Raw genomic sequence first — 18,298 nt, forward strand, 5'->3', positions numbered from 1 at the left:
ACTTATGGGGAAGATAAACAAATAACATGGGGCCGATGTGGGTCAGCAAATATGCAGTGGTCAGCTGGGAGCAGGCACAAGGTAATCCTACAAAATGAGACCCGATGTTCACAGGGACTGTGTCTCGCATTGGCCCTTGCACACAGCAGGTGGTCAGTAAGGACCAACTCATTTATCAGCAGGTTGTCATGGGACCAGCAATCAAGCTGACCCCAGTTAGTTGCTTCATATGGGGCTGGCATGGGCACCATGAGAAGAGGCAGGAGCATGCAGTACCTTAGTGGTGCCATCTGGGAACTGGTAGGTCAGAATGTAGCCATTGATCTGAGCCGAGGGGCGTGTCCAGGTCAGTATCCCCCCAGACTGGGTAACAGCAGACGGACGAAAGTTTCTGGGAGGGTCGATGTCTGTGTATCAAAAGTCAGGCAGTTATTATCACTAAGGTAATGGAAGTAATTTTTTAAAAAAATATCTTTTATTGATTTTTTACAGAGAGGAAGGGAGAGGGATAGAGAGTTAGAAACATCAATGAGAGAGAAACATCAATCAGCTGCCTCCTGCACACCCCCTATTGGGGATGTGCCCGCAACCAAGGTACATGCCCTTGACTGGAATCAAACCTGGGACCCTTCAGTCCGCAGGCCGACGCTCTATCCACTGAGCCAAACCAGTTAGGGCTGGAAGTAATTTTTGAAGTATTACATTTTCTGCCCACATACCCTCCCATGTCTTTTCCTTCACGCAGGCTCTCTTCTTCCTTGCCACCAGCCCGTTATGACCTTTGTTTCCAAAAGCATAGGAAGGACAAGGATTAAGGAACTGGTGCTGGGGTGAGTTATCTCCCAGATAGAGTGACCCTGGGGCCCATTTCCCAGCAGACCCGCAGAGGGTGGTGGGTAGGAGCAATCTAGACCAGAGGCTAGATTCAGAGCTGGCAGAGCCCCACGGTGGCGTGGAAACGATAGGCGAGTGCAGATCCGAAAGGGCCCTGCACACGGAAACCAGGGCATCTCAGCAAACAGCTGCCAGGAAGGATGACGGAGTGCAGGGTGCCCCCAGGATGGGCTCCCCGGCTGGATATCTGGAAACATTACAGCTTTACATCAGCCCTGGGGAAGGAGCATGACCCTAAATTCACTGAGATTCATGTCCAACAAGCAGTGTAGGGCTTATGATGGACATTAAGTTGACAGAGAAATATAAAGTCCTATTTCTTACACATCTAAGTGTGTGGCCTTAGATGCCTGCTCTGCACAAAAAGAAGCAGGGATGGAAGGGGTGTCTGTATAAAGGAGAGAGAGAGAGAGAGAGAAAGAGAGAGAGAGAGAGAGAGAGAGAGAGAGAGAGAGAGAGAGAGAGAGAGAGAGAGAGAGAGAAAGAAAGAAAGAAGAAGAAGAAGGAGGAGGAGGAGGAGCAGGAGGAGGAGGAGGAGGAGGAGGAGGAGGGGGAGGAGGAGGAGGAGGGGGAGGAGGAGGAGGGGAAGGGAAGGAGAAGGGAAGGAAAGGGAAGCAAGAGAAAAGAGAAAAAGCAGAGCTCTCCCTCTAGTTCCCAGTCACTCTCCCACATGAATGCCAGTGGGAACATGGGGATGTGTGCATGGTGGACCAGAAAAACTAAAGCAAAGTAATTGGTCAGAAGACTATGTTTTCCCAACCAAATAAGATATGAGTGGAAATTTCCATTTTGAAAAGTCATTATAGAAGGTGATTTTAATTTCGAAGTTCCCAAAAAAGATGTCTCCAGGCTATTTTATACCCAGTAGCATTTCGGCTGAGAACTGAATTGCAGTATTTTAATAGAAATCAGGCAGCTGTTGTTTTAGGATGTTTTGACAAATGTAGAATTTCTGCAATGTCAGCTTGGTTTGACTTTCTAAAGCGTAACATCTGGTATGGATTTTAGTGTCCTCATCCCACGGAAAGACTGAATTTCCCGCTTTGAAGTCAGGGATGGAATGATTTATTTATTTATTTTTAATATATATATTTTCATTTCAGAGAGGGAGAGATAGAAACATCAATGATGACAGAGAGTCATTACTTGGTGGCCTCCTGCAAGCCCCACACTGGGGATTGAGCCCACAACCTGGGCATGTGCCCTGACCAGGAATCGAACCATAGCTTTCTAGTTCTTAGGTCAAGGCTCAACCACTGAGCCACGCTGGCCAGGAAAAACCTAGCAATTTAAATATCTTAGACTGGCTCTGCGACCTCTGTGACTGCCCACCATCCGGGTTATGGACTTGAGGTGTCTGTCTTAGTCACATGTCCATGGAGCAGAAACATGGTAAAATTGCTGCCTTTAAAAATGGGCAAAGAGGGAAGCAAAGAGAAGGTAAAGGAAGAGAGGAAGGAAGGAACAAGGGAGTGAGGGAGACAGAGAGGGTGGGAGGAAAGAGGAAAGTATTGGTTGCCTCTAGGAGCACTTTTTATTTTTATTTTTAATCCTCACCTGAGGATATGTTTTTATTTATTTTAGAGAGGAAGGGAGGGGGGAGAGAAACATGGATGTGAGAGAGAAACATCAATCAGTTGTCTCTTATATGTGCCCAGATTCGGGATAGAACGACTGGGGATCAAACCTGCAACCTCGGTATGTGCTCTAGCCAGGAATCAAATCCACGACCTTTTGGTGTACTAGTGTATGGGACAACACTCCAACCAGCTGAGCCACACTGGCCAGGGCTGGAGAGCAGCACTCTTATTAGGGAGCCTGGGATGTGGACAACTGTTTTTCTTTCTATAGAACCTCGGTTAGTTTGAAAATTTTTATATAAGTATGTGTCACTTTTTTGGTTAAAAACTCCTATTAATTGTAATAATAATAATTATAAAGAAATTCAAATCACTTCTAACTCCAGTGGCCATGGGTATGTATGAGGCCGCAGAGGGGACGGCCTTGCCCAGACTAAGGAGGCCCGTGGACCTCGGGGTGGGCACAGCCCTTTTCTTGGGACCTCCAAGGCCTGATCGCCATGAGGCTCAGTGAGACCAGAGGCCCATCACACATAAAATACAGGCATCGGACCCCCTGATCACCAACTGGAGGGGACAGTGAGAGAAGACGCTCCACCGCGGCCCCATCTGGAAGAGAGAAACAGCAGGGGCACCTGGCCTCCCCGTGCTCTGAGCTGGAGCTGAGACCCAGCCAGGGCTGTATGGGGGCGCGTGGGAGCATGAGAACTGGCAGGGCAGGGCGGTCAGGGAGGCGGCCTTTGCACAGCCATCTTGGACAGTCACGCAGTCTTACTTTGACACTCGTTCCTCTATGGTCATATTCATCTGAACCATTATGTCAACATATGACCTCAAAAAGGTAAAAAGGGAACCCTTTGAAGAATGTCCTCAGTGACACAGTCTTCCCTGCTCCCCTCCCCACATCTGATACGTGTGAAGGGTTCCCTGTGTGGGTCCCTGGCAGTACCTGTCAGGGCCTTGGTGTCGGCCTTCTGGCTCTCCCGGTCCCCCTTCTGGGCCCACACGTGGACCGTGTACTCCACGCCCGGCCTCAGGCCTGTCAGGACGGTGCTGCTCTGCTCCTTCCCCACCGGAACCTCCTTGGTGTCTCCATCGGCGGAGGTGTAGCGCACCATGTACCTGTCGATTACGGCCTGCACCGGCTCCCAGGAGATGGTGGCCGTGGTCTCTGTCACCCGGTCGGTCACCAGGTTTTGGGGGCTGTCAATTTCTTTTTAAAAAGAGAAGGCTGACTTTTAGAGCCAGGGGAGAACATCCCAGCACTCCAGCACCCAAAATCTCCATTCAACTTCTTTCACACAAAACAATTCCATCGACAGAAGCGAAAAGGCCCTGGCTTCCATTTTCCAGAGAAACAAACCCCTGGATATTAAAACTGGGAGGAATTAGATCTTAATCGAGTTTACCAATATGGAAATTTTCTCCTGGTTCCCACAGGAATAACAATGGAAGTCACCTGAGCAGCAAGAGGAGTTGCCCCAAATTCTATTGAAACAACTTCCTTCACTATCCTCATGATATGTAGTTAACTTGTTTCTCAGAATTTGAGAGCTGAGAAGTCATATCTTCCAACTTTCTTGTCTAATAAGAGGGGAGGAGAATGGCAGCCCAGAGAAATGAAAGACTTGTCCAAGGGCCTACTGTTTTCTTGTGTTAAAACTGAGACAACAATTCTTTTCTTGTGTAAAAGCCCTGTTCACTCTGAACTGGGAGCCCACCACCTTCTCAAGGCCTTTGCTCCTAGTCACGTACCCTCTCTCCTGCACCATCAGTCTCTTCTCTGCCGCCATTGCTTCTAGACAAGCAAGCTCTAGGACTCCCATCCTCTGCACCCCTTAACCTACAGACTTCTCAGGAGGACTACAAGCCTTCACGTCTCACCTCCCATCACTCCTCAACGAAGCCCCGCACTTTTCCACATCGCATCACTAAAACTGTACGTCTAGGTCACCAACAACTTCCACGTGGCCAAGTCCAGTGAACAGCATCCTCACCTGACTACTTCTGAGCAGTGTCTGGCAGAGCTGATCCGCACTCCCCTTCGTGAAACACTCCCACGTCTGGGCTTTCATGACTGTACCGTCCCCTGGTTTCCCAACACCCTGACTCATCCTCGGAGCCTCCTCCATCAGCACCTGAAACTGTTGGGCACCAAAGTCTCTTCTACACGCCTCCCTAGGTCAGTGGTCGGCAAACTCATTAGTCAACAGAGCCAAATATCAACAGTACAACGATTGAAATTTCTTTTGCAAGCCAAATTTTTTAAACTTAAACTATATAGGTAGGTACATTGTTATTAACTTAATTAGGGTACTCCTAAGTTGGCCTTTGCTAAAAACGTCCTCAATCTGATTGAGGTACGTTTGCTGAGGTCAACCCCTTCCAACTCTCCCATCCACATTCGTCTTGTATACTTGTTTCGTCTATCTCCTTTCTGAAAACTGACTTCTGCGCATGCGCCACGAAGTTTCAATCGCACTGTATGTGCGCACCCGCACGTGGTATTTTGTGGAAGAGCCACACTCAAGGGGCCAAAGAGCCACATGTGGCTCGTGAGCTGCGGTTTGCTGACCACTGCCCTAGGTGATCTCACCCATACCCACAACTGTAAATACCAACTGAAAGCTTCTGGCTCCCCAACATCAATTCTGAGCCCCCACCTATATCTACAATTGCTTATCTACCACAGTGCCTGGCCAGTATTAGACACTCAATGAATATGTGTGGAATCAAAAAATAAATCACTTAATTAACCAAAATAGGTCACAAGTATCCAAGCTTACATAGCTAAACATCTTCATGTTCCTCCCCAAAGCCATTTACCTCTCAGAAAATGATGCCCCAACACAGATCATACTTCATCCCGCATATTCATCCTGCCCCACATCTCACCCATCAACACACCCTGTCATCACCTCCAAAATATGTGCCCAGAGATCCCCGTTTCTCTACCTTACTGCCATCACCCGTGTGCCAATCATCATCGTCTCTCACCAGACTTTTACCATAGCCTCTTTACTACTCTTCCCACTTCCACCTGCCGTCTCTTTCATTCATTCTTCACACTATGGTCTGAATAACCTTTTTAAAATGAATATCACATCATGTCACTCTTCCAATAAATATAGCATGTGGCCCTGTATGATCTGCTTCTTGCCTCTTTTCACCTCATCTTGGGCCACTTTCTTTCTCGCTCTCCACGCTCCAGCAACACCAACAGCCACTCAGTTCTTCAGCATTGCATGCTGGTGCAGCTTAGAGCCATCGCACATACTGTTCCCTTGGCCAGAAATGTCTAGTTATCCCCACTATCCATTCTCCTCTCCTTCTACAAGCATACTATCCAAAGATCCCTCTGTACTGATGGAAATACTCTTTTATCTACATTGTCCAATTTAGTAGCCATTAGTCACATGTGGCTATTGATCATTTGAAATGTGGCTAGTCCAACTGAGGAAATATTTTTTATTCTAGTTTTAATTCATTAAAATGTAATATAACCACATGTAGGTTAGAAAGGACAGTATAAAAGAAGTTTACATTTGGCATGTGGCCATCCAGTAAAAGGCTTCATTTCCCAGCTTCCCTTGTCTTAAGGTCTGGCACCATGTCTGGAGTTTGGATCTGACCAATGGATTGTGAGAAAAACTGACACCTACAATGTTCCTCTCATGTCCTTTCCTTTCCTCATCCCCCTTCCACAAGCTGGAGTGAGGTTATGTGATGACAATATAGATGAAGGCAACTCCTGAAGGATGACTGAGCAACAATACGGAAGGAACCTGGGTCCTCTGCCATACCAGCCCTGGCCAACTTGCACTCTGACCATTCCAAAAGAAAGAGATGAACTTATTTCTTATTTAAGCAACTGTTATTTGGATATTTCTGTCAACATTATTAACTATTACTCCATACCATCTAAGAAATATCCCTACCCTGTCATTCTTTATACCTACACCATGTTCATGTCCTTCACAGAACTTATAATTTACAATAGAAATTTGTTTGTTTGCTGATGGTCCATCTTTCCCACTGGATTTCAAGATAATTAGAATCATATAATGGAATCATATTTGTTTTGTTCACCACTATATCCCAAGCCTGGCACTTAGAAAATTTAATTCATGTAGAAATGAACATAGAGCTCCAGCTGTCATGGACAATACTTGTTCTTTCAAACTACACACCATCTATTAAGTCAAACCTACATAAAATATCTTGCCACAGAACACTTCTTTAATCCAGTGGTGTAGAAATTTTATATTGGTTTAACTTGTTCTCTATAATTGCCTATAACTGAGTAGCACAGTGGTTAATAACACAGGCTTTGGGAAAGAGTTTAAAGATATTCATGAGATTGCTCTGTTTTTTCTTTAAGTAAATGAAGTTTTTTTTACAGTAAACTCTCCTAAAACACACCAGAGTCCCTCATCACAATAACCTCATCACAGATCCCAACAGATCAATCCATAGTGATGACCCTAGTTTGTTTTTCTCCTCCCTGCTGTTACCTGTCGAGGCCTTGGTGTTGGCCTTCTTGCTCTCCCGGTCCCCCTTCTGGGCCCACACGTGGACCGTGTACTCCATGCCTGGCCTCAGGCCTGTCAGGACGGTGCTGCTCTGCTCCTTCCCCACCGGAACCTCCCTGGTGTCTCCATCGGCAGAGGTGTAGCGCACCATGTACCTATCAATGATGGCCTGCACTGGCTCCCAGGAGATGGTGGCCGTGGTCTCCGTCACCCGGATAGTCACCAGGTTTTGAGGGCTGTCAATGTCTAGAAATAAAAAATGCTGATCACTATGCACTATTAATGGATCAAACTAGTGGCTATTTTGCTTGGGGCGAAAAATGTTCATATTTTGTGGTTTTTCCATTTCATATGCTCTAACTCCTTCCTGGACATATATCTTCTCTTCCCAGATAGACTTTGGCTCCTCAAGGAGAAAGCACAGTAGACCAAACTCTGAAAATCTACGCCATTACCTCTACTAAGAGTTTAGCAAAACAAATCTCTTTACTCATTTAGTAAGCGTATGTCACACTCCCACCCTGTACACACAATGGTGTTAGTTAGAGCGTCAGGTCTAAAGGGAGACACAGGCTTTGCTCACAGCAGCTAATAATATCATTTCTAGCATCCTATCAATGAAGACCTCCCATTTCATACAAGAATATTCTAATAGCAAGGCACACACAGAAGCTCCTAGAGGAAGAGGGATGTGTCCTAAACCCTCAGGGCTCTCACTGCCTAATAGAGGACAGGGCAAATGGAAAGTGCTCAATCCGTATTGCTAAACGAATCGGCAAAAATTAAAACCTAGTTTTAATGTTCTTTATAATATCATAGATTCACTCAGAACACTAGTTTGCTAGTTAAATCTCCATACAGAAATATGGTCATTCATCTCTTTCTCATAGGATAGGAATATAACATAGAAGCTACCCTTATTCTCAAAGCCAGAATCATCATATTGTTCATTCGCGGTAAAGCAAACCACAAACATCAGCTTGCTCTGGTAGATATAAAGTCTACTTTTTGAAGTTAAATTTTCAACATATTAATATAAACAACATTGGGTTTTCCTTTTCTGTTCCCACTCACAAACTCAGTAGGGGACCCTCAACACGGTCCACAACAGAAGATTCATGTGGCTCAATGTGCCCATCACGGCAAATCATTGCTTGGAGACAGCCATGAGGCCCTGACTTGTAAGGAAAGCAGGTAAAAGGGAGTGGGCATGATGGGTACAGTCCATTATAACGGGACACCATTCTTCTCTCCATAAATCATGGATTCGACCAGTGTCAGGGATGAAAAAAAAAATTAACCACCCATACACTTAGTGTGACAGGTCTTACATTCCCCAAGAGCAACGCTCCCTTACCTGTCGGGGCCCTGGTGTCAGCCTTCTGGCTCTCCTGGTTCCCTTTCTGGGCCCACACGTGGACCGTGTACTCCACACCTGGCCTCAGGCCTGTCAGGACAGTGCTGCTCTGCTCCTTCCCCACCGGAACCTCCCTGGTGTCTCCATCGGCGGAGGTGTAGCGCACCATGTACCTATCAATGATGGCCTGCACTGGCTCCCAGGAGATGGTGGCCGTGGTCTCCGTCACCTGGTCGGTCACCAGGTTTTGGGGGCTGTCAATGTCTGAAAGGAAAATGCTGATCAATAAACACTATTAGCAGACTGAGATCTCATGGCATGTTGCTTGGGGTGAGACAGCTTCCTGTTGTTAAGGTTCCCCATCCCATACGCAGGTTTTCAGTTGTGTCATGAACAGAGACCTTCTGTGCATGGCTGGACTCTTGGATCTTCAAGAAGGCAACACAGTAGAATGAGGCCCAGACACAGAATCAGAGGAGCTGGCTTCTAGCCCAGAGACAGAGCAGAGGGGCGGGGAACAGAGATGAAAATATTTAAAAAGTATGAACTCTTCTTGAATATTACTTTAACCGTAGGATCCTCAGAACAGTGCACAAAGTGCCCAGGAGGACTTGTTCACCAAGAAAACAATAACCCTTCTTGTTCCAAAGAGATCACAGCAAAAGCCATTGCCCAAAAGTACTTAGCTCACAGATCCTAACATATAAGCCGCTTCCTATTTTTCCCTTTCAAGAAGAAATAATTTAGTGACTGATCACAAAGGAAATACACAATGGGAGGAACAGTGGGTGGAGGGGACTGATCACCATTTATCTTTACAAGAACAAAGTATGAAGCCGAAGAACAACTCTCTATTACCTGTCGGGGCCTTGGTGTCGGCCTTCCTGCTTTCCCGGTCCCCCTTCTGGGCCCACACGTGGACTGTGTACTCCACACCTGGCCTCAGGCCCGTCAGGACGGTGCTGCTCTGCTCCTTCCCCACCGGAACCTCCCTGGTGTCTCCATCGGCGGAGGTGTAGCGCACCATGTACCTGTCGATGACAGCCTGCACCGGCTCCCAGGAGATGGTGGCCGTGGTCTCCGTCACCTGGTCGGTCACCAGGTTTGTTGGGCTGTCGATTTCTTAAGCAAATATTTAGGAAAGTTTAAGCTTTGAAGTCACGGTAGAGATACCCACCAACACATCTCCATGATCTCATCGTCTGGAGCTTTGTTGGCACAAGGAATGATATTCCCATTCTGAGTCTCTCCCTGAGAGGGAATCGAGGGCAAAGGTCACCCCTCGTTCTCAATTCCAGAGGACCACTCATTATAAACCTGACATACTTTCTTGGCTTTCAGCTCCCGCCAATGATGTCTTCTTTGCAGCATTATGGCACACCAAAACAATCCATCATACATCTGCCATGGCATTCAGGGTACCTAATTTATAGTTTATCAAGGGCTACTTTACAGGTGATCATTCTGAAAGTATTACCACCAGCACTGCAATGGCCACATCCTCTGAACGTCTCCACTGAGTCTGCTAAAAACACTGCTACTGCACAACTTTATGTCTCTTCTAGTAGGTAGAGGCTTTTATGACCAGCTCAGAGCTGCCGGAAAGAGCAGCTCAGGGAGATAAGCACTAGACTCACTGTCCTGTTTGAGCGTTAAGACTTGCTTTGCAGTCTCTCAACTCAGGCCATGTCTTTGGTACCATGTGCTCAAAATTCAACTCCAACTGACCACCTCTTTTGTTACCTGTCGGGGCCTTGGTGTCGACCTTCTGGCTCTCCCGGTCCCCCTTCTGGGCCCACACATGGACCGTGTACTCCACGCCTGGCCTCAGGCCCGTCAGGACGGTGCTGCTCTGCTCCTTCCCCACCGGGACCTCCTTGGTGTCTCCATCGGCGGAGGTGTAGCGCACCATGTACCTGTCGATGATGGCCTGCACTGGCTCCCAGGAGATGGTGGCCGTGGTCTCCGTCACCCGGTCGGTCACCAGGTTTTGGGGGCTGTCAATTTCTTTAAGAGAAAGAAAAGAGTGCAGCATTTAGCAACTCTCTGGCTCGTGAAAGGCCAGGTTGCCCAAATGATGACCTTGATAAATTTCAGAGTCTGTTAAATGCAAATGATTGAGAAAACTTGAGGGTTTAATTAAACAAGTGGTCTGAAATTTCAAGAATGGTCTAATTGCATTTCATGAGAAGTAGGGTGTGCAGACAAAGCCACCATAAAGTCTCAACTTTGTAAACTTTTTCCACAAGTTGCCTTTGGATAAAAAGAATTGGTCTTTTTCTCCTTTCCACTGAATTTATAGAAAACGCTCTTTCAGTTTCCAACTCCTTGTACCTGAAAGAAATTCTACTTCAATAAATCTCAACATCTGCTCTAATATTGTTTTGGGGAAGAAAATTATCCTGGAAATAGGAGCTGCCAGTTCTTTCCACTGCAAACATTATGCCGCCTGGCCAGCATGACTCAGTGATTGAGCATCAACCTATGAACCAGGAAGTCAAGGTTCAATTCCCAGTCAGGGTACATGCCCGGGTTGCAAGCTCGATTCCCAGTGTGGGGTGTGCAGGAGGCAGCCGATCAATGATTCTCTTTCTTCATTGGTGTTTCTATCTTTCTCTCCCTCTTCTTTTCTCTCTAAAAATCAATTTTAAAAAAAAAACAAACACATTAGAAAACAAACAAAAACATTATGTCTGTGGTCAAAAAAAGAAGATTCTAACTGATGGCATTTGAGGTCTGTGCTGATAGAAACAACCCTACTTGTAGAATCTGTTGGGCGTATATGTGATTAACCTGGGTTAGAATCTCTCTCCATGATTTCCTGTCAAGTGCTGGAAGCCTAGAGTGTTCTCCAGGATCCAGCTTCTGGGAACCCAGGGATAGTGCCGAGGAGGGTATAAGCGGAAAGAATGTCCTGGGTATGCCAGGCAGTCTCGGGACACCGGCCAGAACTGAGCAGAGCGCTGGGTGGAGTATGGGGAGCTCATGGCTTCTGAGAGCCCCAGGGCAGAATCGGTAGTTTGGTGAGTGTTGAGTCAGGACACAAACCATCCCCACACCTGAAAGGGAGCTCCAGTTCACATGCGAAGTGCCTGTACCTTCACTGCAAACTGGGACGAGCATTCAACTTCCAAATGTTTTGAGTTTTCACAACCAAAAAATGAAAATTAGAAAGTAAGTTACCCTTCTCTGAGGGAGCTGCGTATGGAATTCCAACCCAAATAAGTGTGACCTTCTATATCAAATAAAAAGACTGGTCTCTTTTGTTTGAGGTTTAAAAATGAAAAAAAATCATAATTATGCAGTTTGAAACTGCTTCTGCAAGCCCCACCCCAACCCTTACAAAGAAAAGAGCTGCAGCCGACGGACACCGGCCTCCTGATTCAAAAGTCAGCTTCCTCCTGTTACAGAAAAACCGGAGAAGAACCAAGCAACGCTTAGAGAGATGGAGTTACATTTATGATTATTACGCGCGGGCCCAGAGGAAAATGCCTCTCAAATTCTGGGCGAAATCACACAGGAAGTTTCCTGTATTTATACTATCTTATCCTCTTTGTCTCCCCACCCCAATATGGGGTTTTTCCGGTTCCCTTTGCAGGTTCCTTTTTTTAAATATATTTTTATTGATTTTTTACAGAGAAGAAGGGAGAGGGATAGAGAGTTAGAAACATCGATGAGAGGATGGATAAGCTGCCTCCTGCACGCCCCCCACTGGGGATGTGCCCGCAACCAAGGTACATGCCCTTGACCGGAATCGAACCCGGGACCCCTCAGTCCACAGGCCAACGCTCTATCCACTGAGCCAAACCGGTTCGGCTCCTTTGCAGGTTCTTAAAGGGCCCTATGTGCTGGCGCTTTGAGACCTCGACCAAGGCTTGGCCTGACGCCAGCACTGATAATTTCATCTGGAGAAGGTTTAATGGCCTCTCTGAAATGGGAGTAGTCTTATTTTCCTTATTATTTAAGCCAGCAAGCATTTACAGGAGCCAGAAATAGCAGGGTTAAAATTTCAAACAGCAGTTTTTATATAAGATGGATGCTTCACCCCCTGACGCGAGGATCCTGCTACGTCCATACCTGTCAGGGCCGTGGTGTTGGCCTTCTTGCTCTCCTGGCCGCCCCGCTCGGCCCACACGTGGACTCTGTACGCCTCCCCTGGCGTCAGGCCCGTGAGGACTGTGCTGCTCTGCTCCCTGGGCACCGCTGTGTCCCAGGACTGCCCGTCAGCGGAGGTGTAGCGCACCATGTACTTGTCGATGACAGCCTGGACGGGTTCCCAGGACACCACCGCCATGTCTTCAGTCACTCGATCAGTGACCACATTGGTTGGGCCATCAATTTCTTCGTAAAAATATGTGAAAAAGAAAAATTAGAGAAGTCATTTGGCTGGTCAAGATCACGGATGCTCAAGATCTAGTTCCTCCGGGTGACCTCGTTCCACAGTTTACACACGCAAGAGGTTGTCTCCACCACCCAGACAGGTGGACACTGGCCTCTGCTTGAACCCTACGCTGAGAGACGGCTTCAAGAGGAGCGAGATAAGCCCTTTAATAATAATAATAATAATAATAATAATAATAGTAAATTTTAAAAGTGTGATCTGAAAGGTTTCTGCAATCTGAATCCAACAGCCCTTTGCCCCCCAAAACAGACTTCAGGACACAAAGGAAGACACAAAGATAGACTATCTCTACACACAAATCCCAGAGTTTTGCCCAGATGGGAGTCAGCTGAGAAAAACATCAGAAGACAAATGTGAGAAAAGCTCCCGGTGCCTCCAGGCAGTTCTTACCTGTCCTGCCATTCAGGAAGATTGGCCTGCCCTCCAGGTCTCCTCGCATGGGGACAATTGTGATCTTATAGTCCATCCCGGGCTGCAGACCTGGAAACAAGCAGCCAGTGCTGGGTCTGAGTACTGGCTCCGGAGCCAGGATTTCCCACCCACAGACTAATCCACGTAAGGCAGGTAAAGAGATGCAGGACCAGTGGGGCCCCAGCACTGAGCACCAAGGGGGGGCTTATCCTTCAGTGGGGATGGGGCAGAGGGGTGAGAGGGAGTTTCCCGTCCCCCCCCACACACACACACACACACACGCAGTGCACCACCGAGCACTGACTTCCCAGTGTATTTACAGCCCAATCTTTTTCTGCCCCTAACAATCCTTTTCCTCAAATGTTTCTTTCCTTCTCGCTGTAATAATTAACCTAATTCCCCCCCCCCCTTTATTTCTTTTCTCTGCCTTATGTTATTTCTCTGTAGCACCAACTTGAGTGATTGTTCCTCATGGCACAAACTCTCAGACTCTGGTGGCAAGTGCAGGCAAAAAGCAGTGTGAGCGAGACCCTGGTTTTCACTGCACAGTGGGGACCCCAAGACGGCCACTCAACATGGAACTCGGAGCAGACGGAGGAGCAGACCCCAGCTGGAGCCACGTGATGAATTGGGTATTCATGATTGCCTTACTGCTTTTCTTAAAGAGGGCGCTGGTGTCACACACATAACCCAGCCCTGCATGGTCTGTTCCCCTAGCAGCCTCTGATTTCCTGTTCTCACAGCATTAGCTCGGGCATCTGGGACAGGACCTCCCCGAGCCCAGCCACCCAGCAACTCCTTCCATGGATTATGCTGAAAAAATTATCTCCATCAATTTCTTTCCCTTCCCTTCCCTTCCCTTCCCTTCCCTTCCCTTCCCTTCCCTTCCCTTCCCTTCCCTTCCCTTCCCTCTCTCTCTCTCTCTGTCTCTTCCTTTTTATCTCTCTCTCACACACACAACACACACACACATTTTTCCAAAAGGAAAGTTTGTGCGCTCTCATATCCCCGAGACAGACTGGGTGAGACACGGGATGAGCATGTTGGATGAGTCATCTGTTAAGCAGGGGCTCTGGGATTCTGGAGTTACTCTGAGGTTCTGGAGTCGCTCTGGGATGCTGGAGCAGAGTCCTCGGGCTTCCAGAGTGGGCTCACATCTGGGAGTTTCCGGGGTCAGGGTTCAAGGGATTCCTAAGGCCCCAGGACCCGCTGTGCACACGCTGTCCCTGCCTCAGCATCCACAGCAAACCCTCCCATCCCAGTGCTGGCTCTTACCCGTGATGTCATATCGGCTCTTGGGATGGTTGCTCTTGGGCACCGAGACCTCGGCCACCTCCTGCCCCGTCAGGGGGCTGTACAGCAGCTTGTAATAATCCACCTCGGTCGGGGGGTTCTCCCACTCCACGTCCAGGGAGTTCTCCGTCTCGTCTGTCACCCACGCGGTGCCAAGCACAGCAAGATCTAGGGCAGAGGCGGGATGGCAGGAGAAGGCAGTGAAGAGGAGGGAGGGCCGGCAGCTCCGTGCCAGGCCCCTGGCTACCAGCTCAGCTCCCTTTCTTGACATACAGCGAGCAGGCTGCAGCCCTGCACACAGTCCTCAACAGGTGTCCTAGGACCATCAGGCAGCAAAGAAACTATTGGTGTGCACACGGAGGAGGATGGACTCTGTTTAGGGAAAGCCTCCAGTGCCCGTCCCACCCCACCCCACCCTCCACCCCACCCCACCCCTCCCCACCCTCCACCCCACCCCACCCCTCCCCACCCCACTCCATCCCATCCCACCCCACCGCACCCCACCCTCTATCCCACCCTACCCATCTCACCCCACCCCATCCCATCCGGACCACGCAGCCCTCTCATCCACTCGGCTCAGGGTTCAGCCAGCTCTGACCTGAACACTCAGCCTCTAGCTGCAGAGCCCCTGCCCCCCATGACTCGCCCTGGATCAGAGGCCCAGCCCCCGGCCACACACACACATGTAAGTTTGGGACGCATTTCAAATGTTCTGGAGTGTAACGCTGGTACCACAACCCCCTCCTTCCTCAACCTCCCAAATGCGCCTGGAAGATTAACCCAAGGCAAAACTATAAAGTAGGCCAACTTTAACTTGGTCCTTCTGAGTACCTTCCTGCACCTTTGACCAAATTTTAGCACCTCCACCAAGTCCCAGGTATCCTTGGCTGCCCACCCTGTCCATCCTGTGACAGAGCAGGGGCAGGGGGCGGGCACTGTACACACTCATTCATAGGAAAGTGTGAATGGCTGATCTTTACCCCTCCATTCAGAAAAGAAAAGAATTTAATGATTAACACAAAAGAATGGATCGCCAAAGTGGCTCTAAGGGAAGAACTGTGGGTAGTGGTGAAGAGGGGTTGGGGTCTTAGGGGCACTTTGAATTCCAATCGCCAGACCCCAAGCTGATGAGCCTGCCTGGGAGACAAGTCCCCAGACTCTCAGCCTTGCCCCCTTTCTCAGTCCCAACCCCACCTTCCCTGCCTTGGTGGTGCTCCCACCCCAGCTGACGGGCCCCCTGTCAAGGACGTGGGAAAAAGAATCTGTGAGTGGGCAGTTCACTCAGTGGTCTCAAGGCCCCTCGGCTCTGAATACTTGTGGTTCACTGTGTTAGAGACAAAGAGCCTCCAGAGCCTTCCCTCTGAGGCACCCCCATCCCCGGCTCCCACCTGCCTGCCTAGCCTGCAGGCTCTCCCTCCCCACGCAGTCCCTTGAAGGAGCAGGGCGGGAGTGGTGAAGAAGGTCCTGCAGCTCACAAACGAAACAGCAGGGATGTGATGGCAATGTGCACGATTCTTAGGGGTCGAGCATCTCTCTGACTGAGGCTCCCCTGAGGAGCAAATGAGAATGGGTTTAACTTGAATCGGATTAGACAGAAAGACAAGCTTCACAGCCACATTTTACAAGTCCCCAGAGCAAGGAGCCAAGAGGGGCTGCTAAGACATCAGAACAGATGTCTGTCTTCGGGGCTTTGAGCACTGTTCTGTCTGAAGGCAGAGGCAGTGACAGAGCGGGGAGGAGGAAAGAGCAGCTGAGAGCTGGGAGCCGGCCTGGCTCGCACATGTAGGCCTTGTGTTCTCCCATTGAACATAACGTCAATATCGGACAAGCCACTCTGCAGCCATGACAGGTCAAGACCAAAACAAGACCATTCGTGAGCATGTCTGAACACAGGCAAAACCATGAACAATGTCCAAACCACAAAAAGACCAAACAAACCTCTCTCCTAAGTGACTGCTGCTTCTGTGGCAATCACAGCTTTAGCCTCCCTCTGGGTTGCCCCTTTCTAGGTAAGAATCACCAAGATGCCAATCATAGAATCATCCCATTTCCTGACAGCATGCTTCCCCGAATCCTTCCAAACCACCAAACACAGCCCACATTCTATACCAGTCTCTCTGACACTCTCCAACTAAGATGCCCACCGTCCCCCAGTGCGTGCGTTCTCCCCCTGCTGCAACAGTTGATAAATGCAACTTGTTCAACTACAGGGATGTTCCAAGAGGGGTCATTGGCTGGAGGGTGTTGACAAAGGCATTCACACATTGTGCTCCCAGGATGACAAGTCCCTCACGGCCCTTTGCAGCACTGAGCCACCCCTGCCCCACCACCAAAGAGGACAGGCAGCCAGATGTTCTGCAAAGACACAGTGTGCCAAAGGCCCATCCATCTGGGTCTCCCTGGATGTCTCCCCAGGAGTTTAGGGAAGGCTGGAGGCAGCTCATTTTTATTAGCATCTAGAACAGTGCCTGGCACACAGTAGATGTTCAATAAAATATGTAGAGTGAAGGAATGAATCATAACCACTCAAACAACAAGGTTTCTCCACGCCCTTGAATGTCTAAGCAGCTTTAAGTCCTTTCATGAGAATTTCTGAAGAGTAAGTAGCGATGCTGGTCCTTGCAAACATTTTCGTAGCGTTCGGTGGTGCCCTGTAGACTCCGCTTATCCCTCCAGACAACCCCCATCCTGCTCTGTATCCCAGATTACGACCTCTATGACCTGTGTTAGCCAGGTTCCCTTGCCCCCTGGCTTCTGGTTGGGCAAGGGAACAGTGAGAGTCACAAGAAGATCAGAGGGCAAGAGAGGTCTCCTTCACTCCCTTCCGGGGGGCACAGTGGACGGCCTGCCTCCCTTCACCTAAAGCAACTCGTTGGACAGCCTCTCCCAGCTCTCTGGGTCCCAGTACCAACTCCCACCTCCTGCCCCTTCAGCCTGGGGTGGATCCCCACTGATGCTGGCCCTAGGGTGTTAGACCATCCAAACCCTGCCTACACCTCTGTAAATAACCTTTTCATTACACTTTCTTCAATGACCTATTTCTCCCCTTTCTTTCCTGCTGAGAGAAATCTAACAGGTGGCTCAGAAGAACCTCTCTTGTCCCAACTTCAACCTGCTGAATGGCCTCAGAGGCTCAGTGAGGACCTGGGGATGCAGGTGTGTGGCTGCTTGTGTGTGGGTGCAGGGCAATCAGGGGGAGAAGACCCCTTGGGTCCCACAATTCAGCAGGCTCTGTCACCAGCCAGGAGGACCCAATATTTGGTGAGCAGAAAGCAGGGAGCCAGAACTGAGACTTCCTCCGGAAGCCAGGATTGCAGCAGCTGTGTTTCAGCCCCAAATCAGGGGACAGCATGGAAGGGGACTGGCGGGGACCAATGCAGGAAAACGTTCGAAACAGCACCTCTCCTGGGCAATCTGGGCACCGGGCTGCTCCCTCACCTGTGGTGGCCAGCAGGTGCTGGGGGCTGCTGGGGACCCCTTTCTTCACGTTGTGCAGGGTGACTATGTACTTGGTCCCAGGCAGCAAACCAAGGATGTCGTAGCTGTTTTGCTCCTTGGGCACCTGTATCTGCTTCCGGGAGGGCTCCCTGCCCAGGGGGTGGTAGCTGAGGAGGTAGTGGTCCACCTCACTGGAAGGCTCCCAGCTCACCAGCAGGGACTCCTCCGTGCTCTTGAGCAGCTGCAGGCCCTGGGGGGCGACCACTGTGTGGGGAGCAGGAACAGGATGGAGAAGGTGAGGAAAGAGGGGTAGAACACAGTTAGTACTGGTTGCGCACCTACTATACACTATCATTAACAGGTGTGGGTGTGGAAGATACATCTGCTGGAC

General features: G+C 49.1%; 1 protein-coding gene across 1 annotated transcript in view; it reads right to left on the reverse strand.

Annotated features, from left to right (window-relative positions):
* Window positions 1–18,298, reverse strand: part of TNN (tenascin N) — a 40,652-nt gene that overhangs the window by 11,388 nt on the left and 10,966 nt on the right. The window contains exons 4-13 of the mRNA XM_036344564.1: window positions 17,908–18,171; window positions 14,452–14,637; window positions 13,156–13,245; window positions 12,441–12,704; window positions 10,107–10,370; window positions 9,222–9,485; window positions 8,364–8,627; window positions 6,989–7,252; window positions 3,424–3,687; window positions 277–407 (exon numbers count right to left, since the gene is read on the reverse strand). Of these exons, the coding sequence (XP_036200457.1) occupies window positions 277–407; window positions 3,424–3,687; window positions 6,989–7,252; window positions 8,364–8,627; window positions 9,222–9,485; window positions 10,107–10,370; window positions 12,441–12,704; window positions 13,156–13,245; window positions 14,452–14,637; window positions 17,908–18,171 (2,255 nt within the window). The remainder of the gene's footprint in view (window positions 1–276; window positions 408–3,423; window positions 3,688–6,988; window positions 7,253–8,363; window positions 8,628–9,221; window positions 9,486–10,106; window positions 10,371–12,440; window positions 12,705–13,155; window positions 13,246–14,451; window positions 14,638–17,907; window positions 18,172–18,298) is intronic.

Source organism: Myotis myotis, unplaced genomic scaffold (genome assembly GCF_014108235.1).
Source record: "Myotis myotis isolate mMyoMyo1 unplaced genomic scaffold, mMyoMyo1.p scaffold_m19_p_18, whole genome shotgun sequence".
Taxonomy (NCBI): Eukaryota; Metazoa; Chordata; class Mammalia; order Chiroptera; family Vespertilionidae; genus Myotis; species Myotis myotis.